Source organism: Corvus moneduloides, chromosome 6, assembly GCF_009650955.1.
Source record: "Corvus moneduloides isolate bCorMon1 chromosome 6, bCorMon1.pri, whole genome shotgun sequence".
Taxonomy (NCBI): domain Eukaryota; kingdom Metazoa; phylum Chordata; class Aves; order Passeriformes; family Corvidae; genus Corvus; species Corvus moneduloides.
In genome coordinates, this window is record NC_045481.1 from 21466615 (window position 1) to 21489030 (window position 22416).

The following is a 22416-nucleotide window of genomic DNA, read 5'->3' on the forward strand; positions in this document are numbered from 1 at the left end:
ATTTTTTTTCAGCTGCGTTTAATCATGATCAAATTTAGGTTCTTCATAGTTCTGGAGCAAGCTGACATCAGTGAGTGCTCCATTTAGTTTGCAAAGTAGGAGGAAGTTTCCATTCAAACTTAACCTTACTTAAACAATTTCCACTATATTTACCAGGCTTCTCTCTACTCCTGATCAGTAAATATTCAAGAGAAACTTTTTATATTAATTTCTTCTGAAGCAGAAAGGCAGACAATAGTAGTAAAAGAATCCTCTACTTGGAATCTGAACAGTGAAGAAAAGATTCAGATGGTGATCCTCCACAGCTGCCTACTGAAGAAAATGCCTACTTGAACTGCCACCAGCTCTAATAGCTTAGGGACAAATTCTGCAAAAATGCGAAAGGAGACCCATACAGACAGCTAAAGTAGCAGGCAGAGATTTACAATTTGATCTGAGTGATCTCTTTGCAAATCTGCAGAGTGTATGTAAGACCAACATTAGGCACAGGAGAATAAGAAACCTAATTCAGGAGTATGAAATTGCTTTTTGAAAGGGTTTTGAAAAAAGTTTAGAAATTAGCCTTTCAGAAGCTCCTGTCCCAAAATTGCTTTCAAATTCTTTTCTAAATACTTAACCCTTTATTGTACTAGAATAAATTTTATTTTTTCTTCTTTTTTCTCAAGGCTTATTAATGTGTGTCTTTAGATGAACTAGCCAACACTGAGCATTGCTTGTTTTAAGAACCAGTGATAAACTTGCATTTTATGCCCATCTAACTTCAAATACGTATTTTCAGGTTCTCAAGCTATGTCTACACAGCTATACTTATCAGGCAATGTGCAGAGACTCAAAAGGACTTACTATTATACCTATTTATGCTACAAACCAGTGTAGTTCAGTGAACAGAAGAATAGATCCAGCAAAGACACTAATTCATGGATTGCAGCAGTCCAGGAGAAGGCCTCCACAACACCCTGTGAGTACTAACAAGGATAAAGAATTTTGTCCCTCAAATTGCAGGGAAATATCTTCCACATGGAAAAGATGCAGTTAAATGAAGACCAGTATTAACATCACACTAGTAGACAAAACCTAGGTGTCCTCAGAGAGTTCCAGCAGAACTCTGCCATAGGTGATTTCCTGGATCAAGAGAGAAGATAGATTCACTGCCCAGGCCAGAAGGTTCCAGGCATACGAGGCCTTGCTGCACCCCACTTCTTCAGGCAGACAGTAATTTGCCCTAAGAAGGTTTTTCCTTTTCTTTGGCATGTGAAACAGAAGGTAATTCTCAGGTGCATTCAGAGTTATTCAGAAGCGTCTTTGGATATTACTGCAGCTGGTCACTGTGCTTGCTAGTTTGTATTGTAGTGGTGAGGAACTGAAATAATAAGATTTCTGGTACCAAGGACTTTCCTATTACAATAAGGAAAATTAGGAAGAGATACTTCTGTTACCAGGTTTACAAGTTTTACAGGTTTCTGAGGACATCTGATCTCAACCTTTGTTTGCTGAGAGAACTAGCACTACCAAAAACATCCAGTCAAAAGCTGTAATGGGCAAATGCTAAAGACCATGAACAGCGGCTCAGTCAAAATTTCCTGTTGGATTTCCAATTTTAAACATTACAGTTTTCAGTATTTATTCAATAGCATTCACTTACCTGGACAACATAAAAAAACTTGTTCAGCTTTTGACCTCTCTTCTCCAACCACAGGCATTAATTAGAGCCAAAAGAAGGAGAATTTTTCTGATGTTGAAGCTTTTCTTTAAAAACTTTTCAAGATCTTCCAGTTCTCCAAAACATCCCACAAAGTAAGCTATGTACTTGTCATCAAAGCAGAATGGCTGTTATTTTCTCAGAGCCTCAGCTATATTTGAACCAGAGGAAGACACTCAACTAATCCCAAACTAGCTCATCCTCCCTGCCACCTTCCAACTGCCTTTTGAAGAGGAAGCTCCCTTTGACATGAAATAGTCTCACTACCCTCTGTAGTTAGCAGTTCCCAGATTGAAAAGACATAAGACATCAGTAAAAAATGTCAAAGAAAACTTGGAGTCATTAAAAAAAAACCAAAACAACCAAGAAATAAAAGAAAATCCTCAAGCAAACAAGGAGCAAGGGAAAATTTGCTCCATGCTAACTGGTTTAAAAATTCTGCCTCTGGAGAATTCAACCCCTTCTGCTCTGATGTGTCCTCCTGCTGTTTTACTGCAAGCTCTGTTGACTCACAGCTGCTGCTCTGCTCAAGTCCTGGGCTGCCTTCAGAAAGAAACACATGGAAAAGATGGAGAACCATTTTCCCCACTCAAACAGCAAATCCCAAGTCAGGGAGAAAACACCAACAGAGGAGTCAGAAGTCTGCTTTATAACAGAAATGACAAGGTGAGCCAGGGCAAAAGCTGTACTTCTCAAACTAATGACAGTAGCATCAGCTATTTCCCACACAGAACAGGCCCTGCTTTGAGCTAGTCTCCCTCTCCCCTACCCCTGCATCTCAACCAAAATGCTCTCAAGTTACTGGTCCATTGTGTCCCAGTCTGGTCTCCAATGCTCAGTGTAATCTATCTGTAGTAAACATGAATCACTTAACTGGAACAGCAAGAAGAGTTCAGTTTTTGCTAGCGTGCATTCTTTCGAGGAGGGTAAAGCAAGCATCACATTGCATGCAGAAAACACCCTCGACGTTATTCATAAAATTTTGATTATACTTTTCAATCCCCTAAGACTTCAAGCCATAATTATTACATCAAGATAAGACAACCCCAGAGAAGAATCTGGGGAGGACTTAGAGAGAAAAACCTATCAGTGCAGCCTAATTTTTATTGTTTGGTAAATGTTCATGGTAGCAGAGACAGGACACTGATGGAGAAGTTATGAGAACCACCATTTCTGAAGTTAAAAATCCCTCTGATGTATATCTGATGATACCGAGAAGCATTTCTGAAGTTGTACCTGGGAATTAAAATTTGAGTGAGAAATCAGAGATGAGCTTTGAGCATTGGAATATTTACTAGCAACTTCAAAAACTTGCTAGAGGTATCCAGATAAGAAGCTTCTCTTGCCCTGAAGAACATGCATGACATGGAATTTCCATGCCTCAGCTCTTGGGGATTAATGGCTGTTGGCAAAAACTGCTGCTTATATCCAAAATACATCCTGAGCTAAGGGAGTAAGAAACAATCCTTATGCAATGATGTCATCAATGCAGTTACGTCCTAAAATTCCCAAGCTAAGAGAAAAGTAACAACTGTGAAAATTATAAGATGTGCATCAGGACTCCTGCTGAAATGCATTTGGGTATTTGAAATGGAAAACTGTTACTGACTTGCCCCAGAGTTGCAGTTGTTCCACATTAATCAGGACTAGTTATAAGGAGTTAAAAAGTGGGGAGGGTCTCAGCCTCATTTAGGCACGTAAAGATTTTGTATCTCTTCTCTACTAATCACCTCCACATCACTTACGGGGATTTGAGACTAGATATTATAAATCAGGAATCTGCTCTCAGTCAGCATAAAAACAGGAAAGTGCAAGTTCAAGCTTTCGAAAACTGCTAAGAGCAAAAGGGGGAGGACAAGTGAGGTCGGACTGTTCTTTATGGAATCACGACGAAATGAGAGGCAGAGCTGTGAAGACACTGAACTCACATCTACAACACACAAAGATATGAGTGATAATCAGAAAGTTAAAATGGCAGACTCCAGGGACACACAATGGACGGTGAAGCCTTTCACCCCAGATACCTGTTCCTGTAAAGAAAGAACTTGTTCTACAGAACAAAGGGACATTCTCTATCCATGCCTAAAAAAAAAAAAGCTAGTAAGTTGCTTCTGTTACTTTCCACACTGACACAAAACTCACTTTGGCAACCCAAGAAAGGCTAATGCCTGGGCAAGTTTGTGAAAAGTGACTTTTCTGTTTCCCCCAGAAGTTTCTTTCCACCTTGTGGCACGAGATCAGTGGACTTCAGCCATTTCAAAGACAAGCTTCCAAAATTTCCTCCTTGCAAAGACAGTACCCTTAGTAGTTATCTACTCCAAATCTAACTGAAAGCAGGAGAAATAAAACACACAGTAACTCCCAAAACCACATAAATAGGAAAGCATATGGTAGGAGAATGAGAAGAGCAGAACTGCTAGTTATTTTAAGTGACAAGATCACATAATTTAAGTTTTGCACAAGACCTAAATAAATAAGTAAATGTGGAACTAGGCAGACCCCTGCAACAAGCAGACATCTTCCTGACTCAGCAAGCTATCCACAAGGAATGACCACAGACAAGAACACACAGTCTCAGTTCTTCTGTTGCTATTTAGTATGGCTGCTCTGAAACTATGGCATCTGGAAGCAGCCTCCAGAAGGTTTCCTAGCCCTCAAGTCATGGCAAAGCTGCAGGACTCAATAAATATCAAGGAAGACATAATCTGTAGAGGACTATACAAAGCCTTAGGTGATTTTGGAAAACCTCTTTTTGAGATTAATTTAGAGAGGAGAAAAAGACAGCTGGAAGATAGAGATTATTTCTAACTTCATTTCAAGTTTTCATAATCCAAATATCCACCAACGACCTGGGAAAATTCAAGCAAAGGATGCTGGGGACTGTGGGTACACAGCACCATCTCGTGGAGTGAATGGAAGTACAAAAAACAAGGAATAAGGATTCCAGCACTTGAGACGTCTGCAGCTCGGCTTTTTGACAGCCTGCTCTTCTAGAAGGTTAACAAATCTCTCTATCGAATTTGTGCTTTATAAAAAAAAGTTCACTGCAGATCTATAAAGAACAAATGAACAACAAGCAACTCCCTATTTTTATCTCTCAAACTCATCACCATTAACATAAACACTGCAGGCCTCTTCATAAATAGAGTGTGGGCAGACAACCATCTGTACTGAATTTTATTTGCCAGCAGGCCTAGCACAGCTGTGAGCACCCTTTTCTTGCAAGTCTGAATCTTGTGTACTTAAGGTGGGCAAAGAATACAAGTCTACAAATACTAAACTTGCCAGGACTAACAACCTATACTTCTCTCTATTTAGTACTGGAAAAGAAAAAAAGCCATTTTCCATTTAGAAAAAGAAGGAAACTCAGAAAAGCAGCTATTCCACCCTTTCCAGTATTTGCTCCCAAATATGGAGGTATGCTTACAGAGTGTCTGAGAAGGAACAGCTTAAGTTACCCAGCTGGTTCACATCTTACTGGTAATAAATAAGGATTTCCAGGCACTACTGAAAGCATGAAGACCTGATTAGTTTCTACTTCATGACAGGTAGAAATTCATCTGCGCAATGGAAAGCATTTAAATGTCCTGACTTCTAAAGGAGGTAGGCAAATACAGGGGTCTCTTTGTAGGAGGGATGTAGCTGATCTTAATTTCAGCCCCATCTCAATTATTGTGTTATACCCAGCTCCACTTCAGCAAATACTTCAATATTAATTCTTAGTTCATCCTGGTCTCCAGGATGAAAGTTGTTTAAAAACAAAAAACACTATGATATATTGTCTATACATTTTGAATGGCTCCCATAATGATTTTAGTACAGGTCTCTCAAGTGTGATATTTGGGCTAAGTATGTTCTCTGGTATGCCTAAATTAAGTTTAAATGACTTGAACTATCAATATCCCATGCATATGAACCAACAGTAGCAATTCCAGAGCCAAGTGGGGATCCCTGTGAGGATGCTTCCCTTAAGATACAGCACAAATTTATGTTTCAAGTGTCCATCAGAAGCATCTCTATTTCAGCAGGATAAGGTAAGGGATTTAAGCCTCTAACCTCTTCCAAATGGGACAAATGCCACTGGTAACAAGTGCAAAAAATGGAAAGGAAAAAAAAAAGAGAACAGGCTGGTGGTTTGGGTTTTGGGGTTGTTTGTTTTGGTTGTTTGGGTTTTGGCTTTTTTTCTGACAGTACGAACATGCTACTCCTGTGATTTGTGTTTAACAATGTGAAGCATAGATAATTCTGTCTGATGCCAGTCCCCAGCATTCAAGTAACTAGAACAGGATGAATTCTCAGGATATTCTCCATCCTGCAGCACTACATGCTTCAGCATTATGTGGCATATAGGATTAACATGGTGCCCTGCCTAGCTCAATATACTATGCAAGTGTGCACAACCCAGCAATAGTTCAGACAGGTATTTCAGATATCTATGCATGTCAACTCGTCTACCAAATACATATTCTGCACAGCTGACAGTACAGGTACCAGACATCAAAATCATGCCCTGTTGGGTAACTTTACGTGTTTCTGTCAAATATTATGCCCATCAACCTAAATATAGATGCTGGTGTCTCTGTCTCTCACACATATGTACAGTCACTCAAACAGATTTTCTCTTGTCCCATATGACACAGCAGGAGTGACTACAACTATTTGCTGGCAGTCAGATTCACAGTCACTGCTTCTGGGAACTTCAGCTCATTCACACAGAGCAAAGGCTTGAAAGCCAGGTCTGCTCAGTTCATTCTGCACTGGTAACACAAGCAATCCAGTGTTACAACAGCAAAGCAGGAAAATGAGTCTTTGCTTCAGTAACATACAGTTGGCTTGGATCCATAATTTAAACCCTGGTGCACAGGCACTTGTGACAACAGTCTGCATATCCAAGTGAAAGACACCTGATGGCTGAAGTCTTCAGTAATAAAAAGAAATACCAGTATTAGCCCTCTCTTCAGCATTTTGTGGTGTTGAATTATGAGTCTATCTGTGACAGATGAACTGTTAAAGACACAGATGTTTCTAAGGGACCTACAAATTGTATGATGGATGGCTTGTGATATTGCTATCTATCTTCATCATTTGCCTGAGATCAGAGGGCAGAAATGTAACAGACAGAAGGTCATTTAGTACAATCTGAAAAAGAGAGGGAAAAAAAAAAAAAAGAAAAGAAATATGACAGATGGTTATGGGAAGCCAGCAAACCTGACACCAGTTTTGCTGTGGTCAAGCACTGCAAATAGATTTCAGATGAGAGACAAGAAGAATAGAACACTAACAACACTTCCTTCAAAATAAACATTAGAGTCTCTCTGGAAGAAAAATATGCTTATATTTGGCAGTTGCATTATTAAAGTCAGAGTCTAGTGAAGACACTCTGGTCTAGAGGTCTGTTATGTTCTCCGAGACAGTTACTCAATAGACATGAGCACAACTACTCTCGCATTAAGGCTAGAGACACTTGAATAAAAGCTACAAAGATCAAACTCTGCTTTCTTAGGGATGGAGTCATTTTCTACTCTCTTTCCCCATCCTGCTCCAGACCACACTCTCAAGCACTGTGCTGGCAATATCCTGAAAGGCATATCCTAGACCAGGGAGGCCATCACAAGGCCATGCTGCTTATTTCCAACACAGAGGTCTGTGAAGAGCCTCAGGAAGTCATGGCACAGTAGCTTATTAAATAATAAACCTAGGCAGAGGAGGATGAACTAATTTAGGTCAACGCTTTTAAACTAAGGTTAGTTGTCTTCTCAGGTTTGTAAGTGTTTTCTGCTAACTTTCACAATAAGCTCATCCTTTTGATACAGTCAATGAATCCTGAGTTTTGTTTTGGAAATGAGTAAATCAACCACATCCTGGTTTTTTATTCCTTCCTCTTTTTTTCTGTTCAAAGCTATTCTAAGACTTTCACTGAAATATGCAAAATTTTGCTTGCCGTAAGTGTGCAGTTTTCACTGATTAAACTACCACCCATGAAAGATTTTCACCAGCCCTGTATACATCCAAGACTTTGAAATGAACTAACATTCACAGCTTTGGAAGCGTTTTCATCTGCAGACAGCTGTTAGCTACCTGTGGTTTCAGTTAACACTTACATAACTTGACTTCTATTGGGATGTAATTGTTCTTGGAGGTTTTTACTGAAAAGCCTAATTCCTCCCACAATCAGAGAAGTTATTTTGTGTCCCAAAATCTCTAAGGACAGTAAAAGGCAACTGAAGTCCCAGACTCCACTCCCAGCATTTGCCAAGGCCTCAGATGTCAGTACACAATGAAACACCTCTAGAAAGATAAATGAAATCCACCAAAATGTGCTCCCCTGTGCAAAACTTGTTTCACAGGTACCCAAGCAGCCAGTTTCAATCTGCCCCTCAGGGATCATTATTAAGATAACTGTAATTAAGGTTTTTCATCTAATCCCCAATGTTCTACAGCTGAGATTATTATACCAGCTCCTGGGTAACAAGATTGCAACATAATAAAGCATGTCCCTATATGCAGCTAAACTCCACTGGAGATCAATAGTAGCCTTCTGTCAATGACAGGAAATAATTAGTACATTAGGCAGCTTGGATAGTGAACAAAGAATCTCCTTCAGGACCTCTGACTCCTCCTGCCTTTGTTTTTCTGTTAACAATTTCCATTGCAAAAAAACCAAATAAGCGTAAAAGATCTGTCTCTTGAGCCCTACTGACCCCAGCTTCCTCTCTTAAGTAGCCCCAGATTCGCAGGCTCAAAAACCAAGAAGAAAAAAGTTTAAAAATTCTAGTGCTGCCTGAATCTCTCTGCATGTTGACATTCTCTCAGCTACCCGCAGATGTAAATATTTTGTGACATAGATTTGTCTACCTAACGACTTTAATCTTAAAGGTAGCTTTTAGTCTAAGGCATAAAAACAATATATATAAATCTTAAAACAATTAGGCACATTTGATATGTGGACTGTGAGAATCCTATAGCAGATTTGATCTGCAAATATTGGCATAATCAAAAGTTACCTCATTGAATTAAAATAATTACTTTGTATTTTAAAATGTTACTGCAAACAAAGTCTAGTCTGGAAAATAAAAAATATTGACTTCAATCCTCATCTATTTGTTCTCACCTAATAAAATAGGTTCCTCTTTGCAAACTATTCTCTGTGTAGACACCCTGGGAAATAAACAATAATCACACCTTGAGGACTCAATAGGAATAAGGAGGCAATATAGTGTGTGCTATGGCAAACAGCTCCATGCTGTTTGGGAAAGCACCAAGTGAACCCTATCCCATCTCATTAACACCATTACACCCCACTTATCACACATCAGATTTAGATCAACAGTTTAAAAGCACACATATATAACTCAGCTGAGTGCTGCAAAGACGGGAGAGCACACAAAACCCAGGTGGGACAAAAAACCGATTAAGGATTATTGCAAGTCAGAGCTTCCAGGACAGTAAGCCCAACAAGGAAATCATATTTTCATAATCCACAGTGCCAGACTCATAGGGGATTGGAGGGAATGATCAAAGCCAGCTGTGTGTTCACCTGGACTAGTGACTGGGTATCCTGTTGCAGATCAATAGCAACAGCTAAAAGACCAAACACATTTTGCAAGGGTTTTTCTTTTCCCTTGTCTGCAAAAGAACAGGTACTATCTGCATACCATATGGCACTCAAAATACCTCATGCTGATGAAACCATTGTAGGTGTGACATTATCGAAAGTATCTGGACAATACAATTGAGGATAGAAGTTTCACAGCATTGTGTGAAAAAAAATCCACTTAAAATAAAAGTCCTCAAGCTCAGGGTGATTTTTGCCTATAAAATCTAATTCTACATACATTTTTCACCATCTTCCGAATTCAGTTCTGTACCATCTTCTGTGAAGAAGCTACTATAAGAAGAAAAGAATCTTTAAAGAGTAAAATTGATGGTTGAAGACTGTTTTGGTATTTTTCTGAGTTTTTACATTTACTGCTTCTTAAAACAAATAAGAACAGGGGCAGGATATTACAAAGAAAAATCTAAATTTAAAATTAATCAAATCCTTGTTGCACTTGACAATTTAGAACACTTTATTATCTTACATTTAGTCAGAAGATGTGCTTACAGATCATCATCACCAAATGGAGCTTGGGGTGACAGAACAAACAGAGACTCCTATTTTGCTCTACAACATTTCTGTTACTGCTGCCAACTTACATCAGTGTCTTATCAGTGATTATACCCTGTGTGTGCCATTACTGAAGGAACAGTTTCTGAGGCCAAATCTTTCACGGGGCAAAATACGTAGGACACAGTAACACTCAGCTGCTTTTAAGATGAAAAGTGGTAATTATTGCCATGACTACCAAAGAGTATCAAGTTAAAGAAAAATACTTTCAAAGAGAGCAGAGGTCACAAGGAACAAAATTATGGCAAGAGCCTTCTGTGACATGCTTATGAAAATGGCATAGCTGGTGAGCAGCATCAGGAAGAGAATTAACTGCTTGAACTGCTCACAGGTTGGTAACAGAGGCTGTAATCACTCCCACCTGTAAAAAGTCTCTCTCCTTCCATGCTATAGAAGTCTGCAGCACGGCTGGACCATAGCTTATGTGCTGACAGCAGCCAGGTGTGCACAGATATCAGTGACTGATTACAGCTCTCATTCTAAATGCTCCTTCTGCCAAGCTGTTGAAGCAATCGTAATTAAATTACTCACCAGAGACCTAGCTGCATTTTGGGGATCACAAAAGGATAAAGTTGGCTAGCTTTCACAACTAAAAAGGAAATGCTTTCATGTCAGGGCACCTTGAGAAGCTGAAAGGTGCAGAAGAAGCAATTTCAAAAAGCACCTGTCACTCAAATTCCCTCTTTCTCCCCCAAAACAGGGACAGACAAATCTCTCCCTCTAATGTTGACAGCACTACCCATTCCAGATGACTCCCAAAGGGAACATGGGGCAAACAAGCTCTTGATCTGCAGTCTGATCTGATGTTTTACAGCTGTTACTCAAGGGAGGGGAAATGCCTTTCAGTACACTGAAAAGATTGAGCATTCTTAAAGCACTGAAGAGCTAAGGCAATTATGTAGTGGGCTATTACCAAGCATCAGAAAAGTGCATGGTGCTTTAATGAGAAGTAGCACCAGATCCTTGCCCTAAAGATGTTACATTACTTGGCACTGCAGGGCAAATGAAACTAAACAGTGCCAAGAAGGATGAAAGCAGGGTTCATAACCCAAATCACAGTGGTACAATTTACACATCATGTACTAAAGTACACAGTTGCATTTCTACAGTTGCATTTCTCTTCTTTTTTGTCCCAGTTCTCAGAGGATAAGGTCATTCACTGTCATAAGACACCAAAGGCTTAGGTTAGGAACTGAAAATGAGCCATCAGCCAGAAAACGCTAGTTACGTGAAAGACCACTAAGTAAGCAAGAACAAAGCATGAGGGGAGAACTAAGAAGTAGGCAGAGTGCCTGACCTGTTGTAATGAAGTATGATTCACTCAAGATAAATCAGAGGTGACTCTTGCTTCATGTAGGATGGATGTCTCTGTAGTATCAAAGGCAAATCCCCAAGCATGGTGGTATTTAAACAGCTGACTGGTTTAGCCATGCATGACTAATGAAGTCTATGCAGATTTATTTTCTACACACTAGCAACCTCTTGCTCTCTGACTCAGTAAGTGAGTAAGCTGGGCACATTAGAAACGAATGGGTGATAATTAAACATGAACAATGAAGAGGGTTTCTCTAAGTAAATCAAGCTGAGTATGTTGGCATTGACATTAAAAGAGGTCATGAATTCTGGACAAAAATTGGCCCAGATGGTGAAAAACACAAAATACTAAGAGAGAGGGAATAGGGCTCATCTCCTGACTGGTGGTCTGAATCCTGCACTGGAGAGCATGAGCTGTAACTGCTCAGTGACAGAGATAAAGTAAGTTTGGGGTGCAAATGGCTCACAAACACATCAGAATAAAGCCATCACCATAAAGGAAGGGTTACTTATTTAGTCATTTGCCCTGCTAGTAGTCTCTTCCAATGGCTATTCTGCCATGCTATTTAAGCAGGTGTGAGGGAAACCAGTTCTGCCACTGCAACCTAGTTTACAGACTATGCTCCAGAAGCAACAATGCACTTTGGTTCTCATTCACCTACTTTGTAGGGTGCAAAAAGGCAGGGCATTAATGCAGAGAGATGGGCCTGCTCTGACAACCTCTGACAACCTATCTCACATACATGGGGCTAAGGCCAGCTTCAGTCTTCCTTAATCCATCAAAAATATTCTGTGTTTTACTCTAAAGTATTGGTCTTAGACATTTTTTGCTCATTTTGATACCCTTCCTTTTATGTCAAATGAAAAAAGATTTTGGCTAGTAAGCCTCACTCACTTCAATTACGTAACTGGAGTTATCAAAAGCTCTTCTTGTGATGGTGCTAAATTAATGAACAAAGGAACAAAGTCACCATAACTCCCTTTCCCTCTAATCCTTCCCTCCTCCAAGTGTGTTTCACATAAAGACAGTAAAAGCATGTAGGTTATGCATCACATGAAAAGGGATTGGGAAAAAAAATATAACTTATTACACAAAAAAAGCCCCAGCAGCCCTGTATATTACTTCTCTCCTGGACAAAAAACAAGCATCACTTTGCCAAGCAATCTCATTGGGAGGTTAGAGGATTACTTATCAACAGGATCCTTGTAAAGCATGGAGACTGGAAGCATATGAAGATACAAACACAAGAGGACAAAAAGCTTGGGCTGCCTTTTCTCTTTACCAATCAGATGGAAAAGTTGTTTTTAAACCAGGTGGCTGTTACAACCCGAAGTTTATAAAGAAATTAATAAATAACCCCTCTAAAAAGCCAATCAATAGTTGGCAGATGGATTTAACTGTTTCAACAACATAAAACCTATTTGAAAAGGTGCTTTATACTCTGCTTGCACTAGTCATTGCTACAAATCATTGATCTTTTACAGACAAACACCTCCATTAATACATACTTGTGTTAGCCTGGCAATTGCTCTTGGAAAGTCTGACCCTCAGTGTTGCTCATCTGCATGAGGCACTGAGTAAAAAACAGCATTTTCTATGATCTAGTTTGACATGGATATACCATTCCCATTAGCTAGATTGGCAATGCCTCTTTTTATGCATTCTCTCTGTGCAGAAAATGTTATTGTTTGACCAGATAAACAAGAACGTGAATTAATTAAAGAATCTGTAAAGCTGTTCATAGACAACAGTTTAAATACAGGTCCCATCTCAGGTAGGTTGGAATGTTTCACTCCCATGTTTTCATCTCATATCATGGTTAAGAGTAACAGGATGGAGTTCACCCCACATGCAAGACACTTCACTAACATCATGGGTTAACTTTAACTCTGCTACCTTACATGCTTAAGGTTGCACTTTTGAACAGTCTAAGCAACAGCTTGGCATGCCAGGGTTCTTAATATTTCTAATATCAACTGCAGTACAATAACACTGACTTCCTACATCGTAGAGCAATATGTAAATTCTAAAAATAAGTTGAAAGCCCACATTTATCGAATGTGATGCTGAAATGATTAAAACATCTATAAAGATTGAAGAGTGTGAAGTAACTTCAAAAAATTAAGAATAGATTTTAAATGGCATGGAGAATAAACCAGTATATTGCAAATAGTACCATTGCCTCTACTTCTACCTTTCTTTTCAGTTGTTAGTACTGGCCAGTGTGAAGGCCAAACCTTTAAATACACTTTCATGCAATGGACCTTCTCAAATGAATTTGAGGACAGGGGGTGTCTGCGGGTTATTCCTGTGTTTGTTTTTAATGTCAATACAGTCATACAACTCAGAATGAAGCATAGTAAAACTGAATTTATGCCCCCATAGCTCCCATTAATTTCTTATTCTGAAGAATCTTGATTCCTACAGCATAAAAAACATCTAAAACAGATCTACAGAAAAATAGCTAAAATTAAAGGCTGTATCATCATTTCCACTAGGAATTTAAATCCCTGTCTTGCTAAGCAATACTGGTGAATGGATAAACATGTTGCCACCTCTGAAGGGTGACGGGGAAGCACAGGTGCTTCCAAGCCAATTGCATCTGAATTAGGAAGCTTAATGGCCCAGTCCTGGGACAAAAATTAAAAAGGAAAAACAAATTGGCACACCAAGCTTTACTCAGCATTGATAAGACTGAATATCTTTGCAAAGTTTGCTCTAGCAAATAATTTTTAAAAACCCAAACACAAACCACACCTACCAATAGTTAATTTGGGATAATCTAGGAGATCATCAAGAATAACTGAAGAGAACACCATACTTCCCATTTATCTGTCTCAGAGGCACTGATATATTCTTCATCAAACACATGAAAATGCAAATTTCCAGTGTGGACATTTGACTTGATTAACAGAAATAGAAAGGCAAAATATATACAGTAAGTTAGCCTTTTGCTATCATTTCCATTGTTTAAAACTCCACCTGTTCTATTTACTTCAATACTCCATATTTATACCAGTGGGAGACCACAGATTGCTCGTAAGGTAGAAATAGCCATAATGTAAATTAATAGAATGGACTGCTGTGGCCAAAAAAACTTTCTATCAAAGAACCTGATGCATTTCTAAATAAAAGGCCTCAGGTTACACAGATGTTATCTCCCCCTGCCATTACTTGCACTAAAATCCAGTCTAGAGTATTAACTTCAATTGATAGATGCCTGTACTTCGATTAGCAATATCTAAAAGGTAGGAACAGGACTTAAGCCTTCTCAACTACACCACCCACAATGTATCCTAACTGTACCAGGAAGCCAGGAGTAGAACTCTATTTCCAATGATACATGACAAAGCCAAAATCAATCAATCAAACAAAACCCACAAAAAAAGTCATACGCACTTTTTGAAGGTCCAGGATGAAGTCTTGTCATGTTCCAGAAGAAGTCCACACAACTTACCTTTCCAGATCATTTTGAAACCCACATCCTTCTGCGAGCATTTGTAAATTACCAGCCAGGCCTGATAACTGGAGGCTGGTTGCTACGCTGCCCACAACACCCCCATTCATTTCAAACTCCCCTCTCTGCAGTGTTTCCAGCTGCCAGCTCTAAAAAAGCAGCAAGAAATCCCCAATTACAGACATAGGAACCTGGCTCTTCCTGATGCTTCAGGGCCTGTTCTAAGACATTAGCAAGAGCTTAACAAGGGCACTGCAATGTTCTGTAGTTGTGAAGCCAAATACATTAGAAACAAATCCCACAGTATCAGTAACATAAGATATTTCCTGGATATGTATTTAAATGCAGCCCAACAGAATTCAAAGTAGCATTTCTTTCACACGTTTGTGTTCTACGCTTAGCAAGTCTAAACTGATTGACTGAACACATAGTCTGAGAGTGGGAAAGTGGGTCTCCAATTGATAAAAGCAAACCAAAACAAAAATGCAGAAACTTGGCACCAGATCTTGTGACTCCAATATGGTTTCTTCTGGACCCAAAGGAAACATTCTGAATTCCAAAGCAACCCAAAACCAACATAGCTTTACAGTCTTTAAATCTGTGTCAGTAGTACCTTTTTTATACAGCCCCTGTCAAAGTATGAATGCTGATAGGCCTTTCCAATATCTGTTTGAGAGAAATACGCTGGAAGAAATGGGAGACCAACACAAACACTACATATTATGAATGACTCAGAAAAACAGGCTTTTTGGCCTTCAGCAGAAGTGGATTGTCACCATGTGCTAAACAGCTTGTCATATGTGCCAATCAATTCAGTCATGTCTCAGACTTTTAGGGGATGGGTTGCAGATATGACAGCGCTGTGGTACCAATATTGCATGGACCTTGCTGGTACCATTAATTAAGTCTACCGCAAATACCTTAATGAAAAGCAGCTTTTTCTGGGTTTAAAATTAATACACATGGTGAACCAAATTATTGAAGCCTACTGTTATGCTTTCTACAGCACTCATGATGTATTCCTTTGCTCCCTGCCTTGGAGCAGTGAGGGAGAAGGGGACTATCACCTCAAATAAGAGAAGCAGGCACACAGCAGAGCTGAAGTGATCTGTTCCCTCCAGGCAGGAACAAAGGCCAAATCATGATGAGCAGAGGGAATGTCAAAAAGCTGATTATCTGCCCCCTAAAAGCAGACTTAAGGGGTTTGTTCAATTATTTTATCAGAGATCCCAGTAGTAATTGGCCAAGAACATCCAATGTTTTGAGATGAAGCAAATCAATACAGCAAGAAGCACAACAGTGCTGCTGTGTATTTAACTGATCACTGGTTTTAACTGAACATTCTTGCAAACAGTACCCAGCATACAGCATACAGCTAGTATTTCAGTAGAAGACTATCTAGAACACTACTCATTTTACATGCATTACATGTCTTTTTCACCAAGGTTTGAATGACAATCTCAAAGCATAATGCAGTATATAATACCTAGACATTTTTTACCTATGCAAATATTACATACAATATCTGCAAGTCATTTCTGGTTTCTCTAAACCAGGAATTCCATTAACATCAATTACCACCACTGGCCTGGTTGAGTTACCTTTCAAAAAGAAGAGGGGGGGGGAAAAAAACCAACAGAAAACAACCAAACAAAACTAATATATGCTGAATTGTATATTTTGATTTTAAGGAGAAAAAAAAATAACTGCTACAGGCTTTAAAGGAATTTCCAAGAAAAAAAGTTTGGCTTTCACACTGGGAAAGTTGTATTGCAATTGAAAGAACATCAAATCATGTTCTCTGTGTTGTCATATATCAGAACTCACAGATCACCAATGCACTGAAAAGTGTACTTACGATCATTACACTGGCTCCCAGAATATGAAGTCATGGAGCAATCACAGGTGAAGCCTTCCCATTGCTGATTACAGATGCCCTGATTTGCACAGGAATCTTCCTGGCAGGTAGTGCTCGGTCCTGGAGAAATGATGACAAGGAAAGAGTGAAATAAAACTGAGAGAATCACTTTGGTCAGGCCCACAAAAGCTTCAATTAATCATTACCATCAGGATCCTCACACAGAAGAGAGAAAGCACTAACCAAACACTTCCATTCCTGGACATGCAAGAAACTCAGGTAAAAAGAGCACAAAGACAAGTGTACACCTCACAACAAAACAGCAAACTGTAACACAGAGCAAGAAGGAAGGGGGAACAGCAATATATTCCTTCTTAGCCAGGCCCAGCTCATATGTTCTCAACTTGCTCAAAGAAATTTACAGTAAAATAGGGGTGATGCCAGGCCAACAAACACAGCCAGGTTGTTGTGCTTCCCTAGAAGTTTGATCCTCGTATAGAAATGAAAGCTAGTTAATGGGCCCATGAACAATGCCTCACCACACCCAAAGAAACCTGATAATGCAGATTCAAATTGAAGTTTTGAAGCCTCAGCTGGCTACAACTTGGCTTTACAGCTTAATAAAAATCAACCAAACAAAAAACCAAAGACTCTGACCTATTACATAGGTTCCTCTGGAAACATGCTAATAAAGTCCTCAGAAGGGCATGACACTAGTCCACAACACTTCCTTCTGGACTGCTTTCCATGCTTTTGGTAGAAGCAGAAAAGGAAGCAGCCACACTAACAGAACTCATTGTTCTGTGATTTGCAGCTAACAGTTGCTAGCCTGCTCAGATAAGCCTTGCAAAGACAAAATCCAGGCAAAAAAGTAATCTTCAGATCAGAGGGACTCTGAATGACAGCTACTATGTCACCCACGAGGAAGTAGCTGGATTCTGAATCATCTGAGAGGGGGCATGAAGCTGCAAGTCATAGATTACAAAAACATGAGTTCACAGGTTACTTCCTGGAAAAATATTTTATCTTCAGCATTCTAGACAAAGGTATGTCAATCCTATTGTGCATGATTTTAAATAAAATGTACACATACATTTGATATACCTACTATGCTATATCCTGTATGTGTTGGAAAAGAAGAAACAGAAGAAATAAAGCAGATAATAAAGGATCAACTGGCTAGGCTGCCTGGGATCAGTTCATTAACCACTTCCAGTCTAGGACAATATTATAAGGACAAAGAAACAACTGTTCAACCCATCCCATCATCTTTCTTCACAGTCTTTGCTAGCAAAAGCAACTCCGCAAGGCTCAAGCCTACTCCTGGTACTTATTTCTTCATCACATCAGCACCACCATCTATATTTTATCGATTAGATAGGACGGACCAATGTAGAGACAGCATTTTTAAATATTTTAACATAAAATTAAACCCTTCAACCTCTGTCTGACACTATTCATAGTGATTTCACTAAATCCCATCATTATTCAGAATCTTTGATATTGAGATAGCACACCTGGGCATTTCCATATTTACAAGCCCTTGTAGAACCCACATCTAACTGGAAGTCCCATGTCAGGCCATGATTCTCCCAACAATTCAAAGACCAAGCCAGGAATGGGCCCTTATAGCTTTGGTGCAGAGTTTCTGCTCTCCCCATCAGATCATCTTTCCTCACTGCAGGAACAGAATAGATGAATTTCAGTAGCTTTTCAGCTATCTGCATTTTTCTACATCTCTCCTGCAATGAGAAGGAACATGTGACTCCGTAAGCAGAGTTTGAATGTTAACAAAAACCTGAGCTTCTTCCAGAATTTATTACACTGTTTAAAAAAAATAAACAAACCCCAAAACCTCTAGGTAGAAGCATAAGTGTGGTTAATAGAAGATGACAACAAAATCCCTGAAGGAAAGTTCACCTATTGAAAAGAAGTGACAGCAGCAGCCACAGCAAGAAAACCCCATGTTGCTATGCTGAAGGAAAGTTGAGCAGCATTTTTCAACACTTTTCGCCTCCCCTCCGCCTCTTCTTCCCACCCACCTGACTCTCATTTGCAGCCATAAGAATCCCAGTGGTTTCAGTGGCACAGTGTGAAATTAACAGATCACTTCTAGGATTAGAACAGAGCTGACAGACTTTGCAGCGTGGGCCAGTAGGCACATGTATGTACAGGCTTCCCTCCTGCCTTTATTCTTGTAAAAATCATGGATATAAATATATATACATGTGCATCAGGTTGTGGTCTGACACTTGCTACAGACTTATTCTGGCTGAGCAAAAGAAGGGATAACATTTAACAATCTGAAATAAAATATTAGTTGTCATTTTGCCTAAAATGTCTGGATTATCTGAGGATAAGCAATGAGGAACTGACACCTCTCCCACACATTACTATCCCACTATCTAACCTCTAACCCCAAACATGAATGCCAATACTCCTAGACGTATAAACAAGCAGAATATCTATATTTTAAAAATTAAACCAGAAAGCAAGTGTGACACTATGCAAACTTGCTACAGCATCAACTACAAAGACCATTACCTAGAAGCAGAGCAGAACACCATTTTCAACAACGTTTCTCCGCTATTCCTACATTCTTCTGAGAATACTTTAATCAGTAACTGGACTTGACAATGGGCATATCCTTTGTCTAGATGCTGCAAGAGAAAGGACTCTTCAAGGAATAAGACTGCACGAGGCCCAGTACCTGTGGCTTGAGGTGTTCATTCAATAGGGCCCAGAGAGCCAAAGTACTTGAATTCATGGCCTGTATTATGATATCTGAATTGTATTTTACAGAAACCAACTGTGCAGATGGGAACAGCACTTTCAGCAGCTGGGGGGGGGGGAGGGAGCAGGGAGGGTGAAAGAGAAAGAAAAATCCACAACGATGAGGAATTTTGAAAGCCTGACAATACCACAAGGAAGCTTGAAGCCTGATCTGCCATCTTTAGAGTCAGTTGTGACAGCACAGCATAGATGCTGGGTACTTGGCCTCACTTCTTAGTACTATGGGCCATTTGCATTATAAAATGATCTTTGTCTCAGAGAGTTCATCTACTCCTGCTGCTTCATTGCCTGATGTCATAATCCTCTGTGGCAACAGAATTTTGTTCAGAGCAACTAATAGGGATGTCACAGGGAATTAGGATTTTGGATTACGGAGCAAAGTGACAGAAGCACAGGAAGGCTTATAAAACATGAAGATTGTGTTACCACGCACATGCCCTTTAGTGCTAACGAACAAGGAAAGAAGATGACAAACAACTTATATATAAAGCAGTAGAATTGTTTCTAAATTACCAGTGCCATCAGGACTCAGCTCTATTTTTAAGCTCATTCCTTTGGCAACACTTAGAGCAGTCAAAGTATTTAAAAGCAAAGTTTCAGAACTAGTCTTCACATAATATTCTGAGATACCTCTGATTTTATTGTCTGTTTGTAGCTGAGCTTGGTGCATTGCCTTCTTCGTGCCACATGCACAGTGGAAAGAGGAGTGAGTGGGCAGTAGATATCAAGTAAAAGTGGAAAAGTCCCCAATGCAGAAAAGCATCCCCACTAGCAGAAGCGTGACTTGCTCTGTCTCTTTCTGTCCAAGTTAAGCCTACCAACAGAGGTATCTCCTTTTGAACATGAAATGGCAAAGCAGGATTCTTCAACAATGTCCTTCGTATCTTTATGTCTGCATCTCTAATTTTTACTGGAACAGCTCAGCATCTGAGGACTTGAAGGATCTGAGATTTGTTGGGTCTCCTTCCCTGGGAAGGAGACCGGTACTACACATTTCTTCAGCTACCTATCCAGATGTATTGTTTGTTAGTTTTTCTACTAAGTATTTGAAGAAATACCTTAGAAGAGTATAATAGCCTCATCTCTTATCTGTATTCTGCTTAGATAAATTGCTTGGTCTACCTTTCCTACAATTTCTGTTGTATGGCAGGTTTCTCTTTGTCCTGAAATTAAAAAAAAATTAATTCTACTGCTACATGTTGCTAAAACTTCCATGTTTCATCTCACAGGTAGGCATGTTTCACTGGCAAGAAAAGTCATTCCTTCTGAATCTTTTGAAAGCTCTTTGCAGGAAAAGTGTGTGACTTTATGATGTGTATCCTATATTGCTGCCCTATGCCCAGAAATTAATTTTTGTGCCTTTCTATGCCTTTAAACTGAGTCTGAGAGGGGGAAGGAAAAACTGAGCAAAACTTTTTCAAAGCAGTTTGCAGCTTGTTCAAGGTCACACAGAGATAGCGATGTTTCTTTTTTAGCTGCAGCAGGGGAGCAGGAGGGAAGGGAAGGACCCAGCTTGCTTTTCTTTCCAGCCAGCTTTCAGCAGTTTTTTTTCCTCAGCTCCTTTTCCACCGGAGAGTTGAAGTTTTGTTTAACTGGGACTTCGATTTTTTTTCCTTTTCTCTCTGCTGGACTGTTTCAACATCAGAATACATTGGGAGGACTTTCCACCAAGGCCTTGGCCCTAGAGGTGGGCCCACCACCCCATCCCAGCTCCAAGGAGGGGGACAGAGAGATCTACGGAAGGACTCTGAATTTTCCCCCAAGTTTTTCTCAGCAGAGTGAGAGGCTTTATCATTTAGCATTATTATCCTTTTCCTGTGTGTTTGTTAAATAAATAGTTTTTATCTCTTTCACTTTCCTTTGAGGAAAATTTATTTTTTCCCGAACCTCATGGGGGAGGGCTGGTTGTAGCCTGCCTTCTCTCAGAGGATGTATTTCTAAATTTGACCAAACCGGAAAAAAAAGGAACTTGAGAAATAAAAACCAGTATTTTATTTATTGTTCTTTCAAGTTACACGTAGAATCAGTTTCTTTATACAGCAGCTGCAGGATTATAACACAACTGCTTCATGTTTTGATCACAACTAGCGATAAATATTAAGATAAGCAAACCATTATTGGTCTTGCACATAACAGCTTCCTCCACACATCAAAAATTCGCTCTTTTTGAAAGGAATCAGCCGTTTGTGTTAACATTATTGTCTCAATAAGATGGAGATCATGTGAAACAGGTGAAGTTCAATGACAATATGGTTCCATTTTCATTCTTCATCTCCCTAAATGCTCTCATCTTTTTCCCTTGTATCTTCAAATGTTAGGAAGCAATAGGAAAGTAATATACACAAGACATCTTTACAGCCTCTGCAGAATAAGGTGCTTCTTTAGTCCTGTAGTTCCTAAATTACAAATGTCATGCAGCACTGAAATATCTCTACCACTACAAGTTGGACGTTACACTCAATTTACACCTTTGATAAAACTACACTCTACTTCTGTCAGCATTCCTCTTTCATAACCAGAGGTAGTCAGCCTTTTTTAATTCAGTGTGCAGTAGCAGTTCAGCTCAGAGAAGCATCAGGTCTTGGAAACCATATGCACCATGCAGAAAATAAACCTGTTCCAGGACTCACTCTTCCTGCAGGTTAAGTAGGAAACAAAGTTAATCCAAATAAGTTTTCCAATTTTAGAATAATTTGGGAAAAAATATTTCTTCTGAGTAAAAAGTGAGAAAAATTAAGTCTGAATCTCATGGAACTATCACTTTATGGGATGGACCATACCACATATACTGTAACTGCCAATACATATTGGTGGTATGTCAGCATTTACTTTGCACAAATGTAAGAAACTAAATTATAGTCAAGGTTCAGTCATAATTCAGAAAGTTAGATCCTGTATCTTGAGTCTCAGATAGCAGAAAGCAGGAATATCACAGACTAATATAGCAAACAAGAACAAAACACCAAACAGATTTTCAAGGATTGCAAGGCCAGCTCTTCAAGCTCTCAGTTTCATACTTTGTTAAGAACTCATCATCCCTTTCATCACCTAAATAAGGTTAGGCATCTGTCAGGTTCCATATTTAAAGTTACTCATTGTCGGAAATAACTCAAAAGCCAGCATTCTT

At 39.4% G+C, this 22416-nt stretch overlaps 1 protein-coding gene across 38 annotated transcripts in view; it reads right to left on the reverse strand.

Moving 5' to 3' along the window:
• Positions 1 to 22416, reverse strand: part of NRXN3 (neurexin 3) — a 982258-nt gene that overhangs the window by 505313 nt on the left and 454529 nt on the right. For all 38 annotated transcript variants that reach the window (XM_032113035.1, XM_032113016.1, XM_032113015.1 and 35 more), the window contains one exon: positions 16497 to 16616. In XM_032113035.1, coding sequence (XP_031968926.1) covers positions 16497 to 16616 — 120 coding nt within the window. The remainder of the gene's footprint in view (positions 1 to 16496; positions 16617 to 22416) is intronic.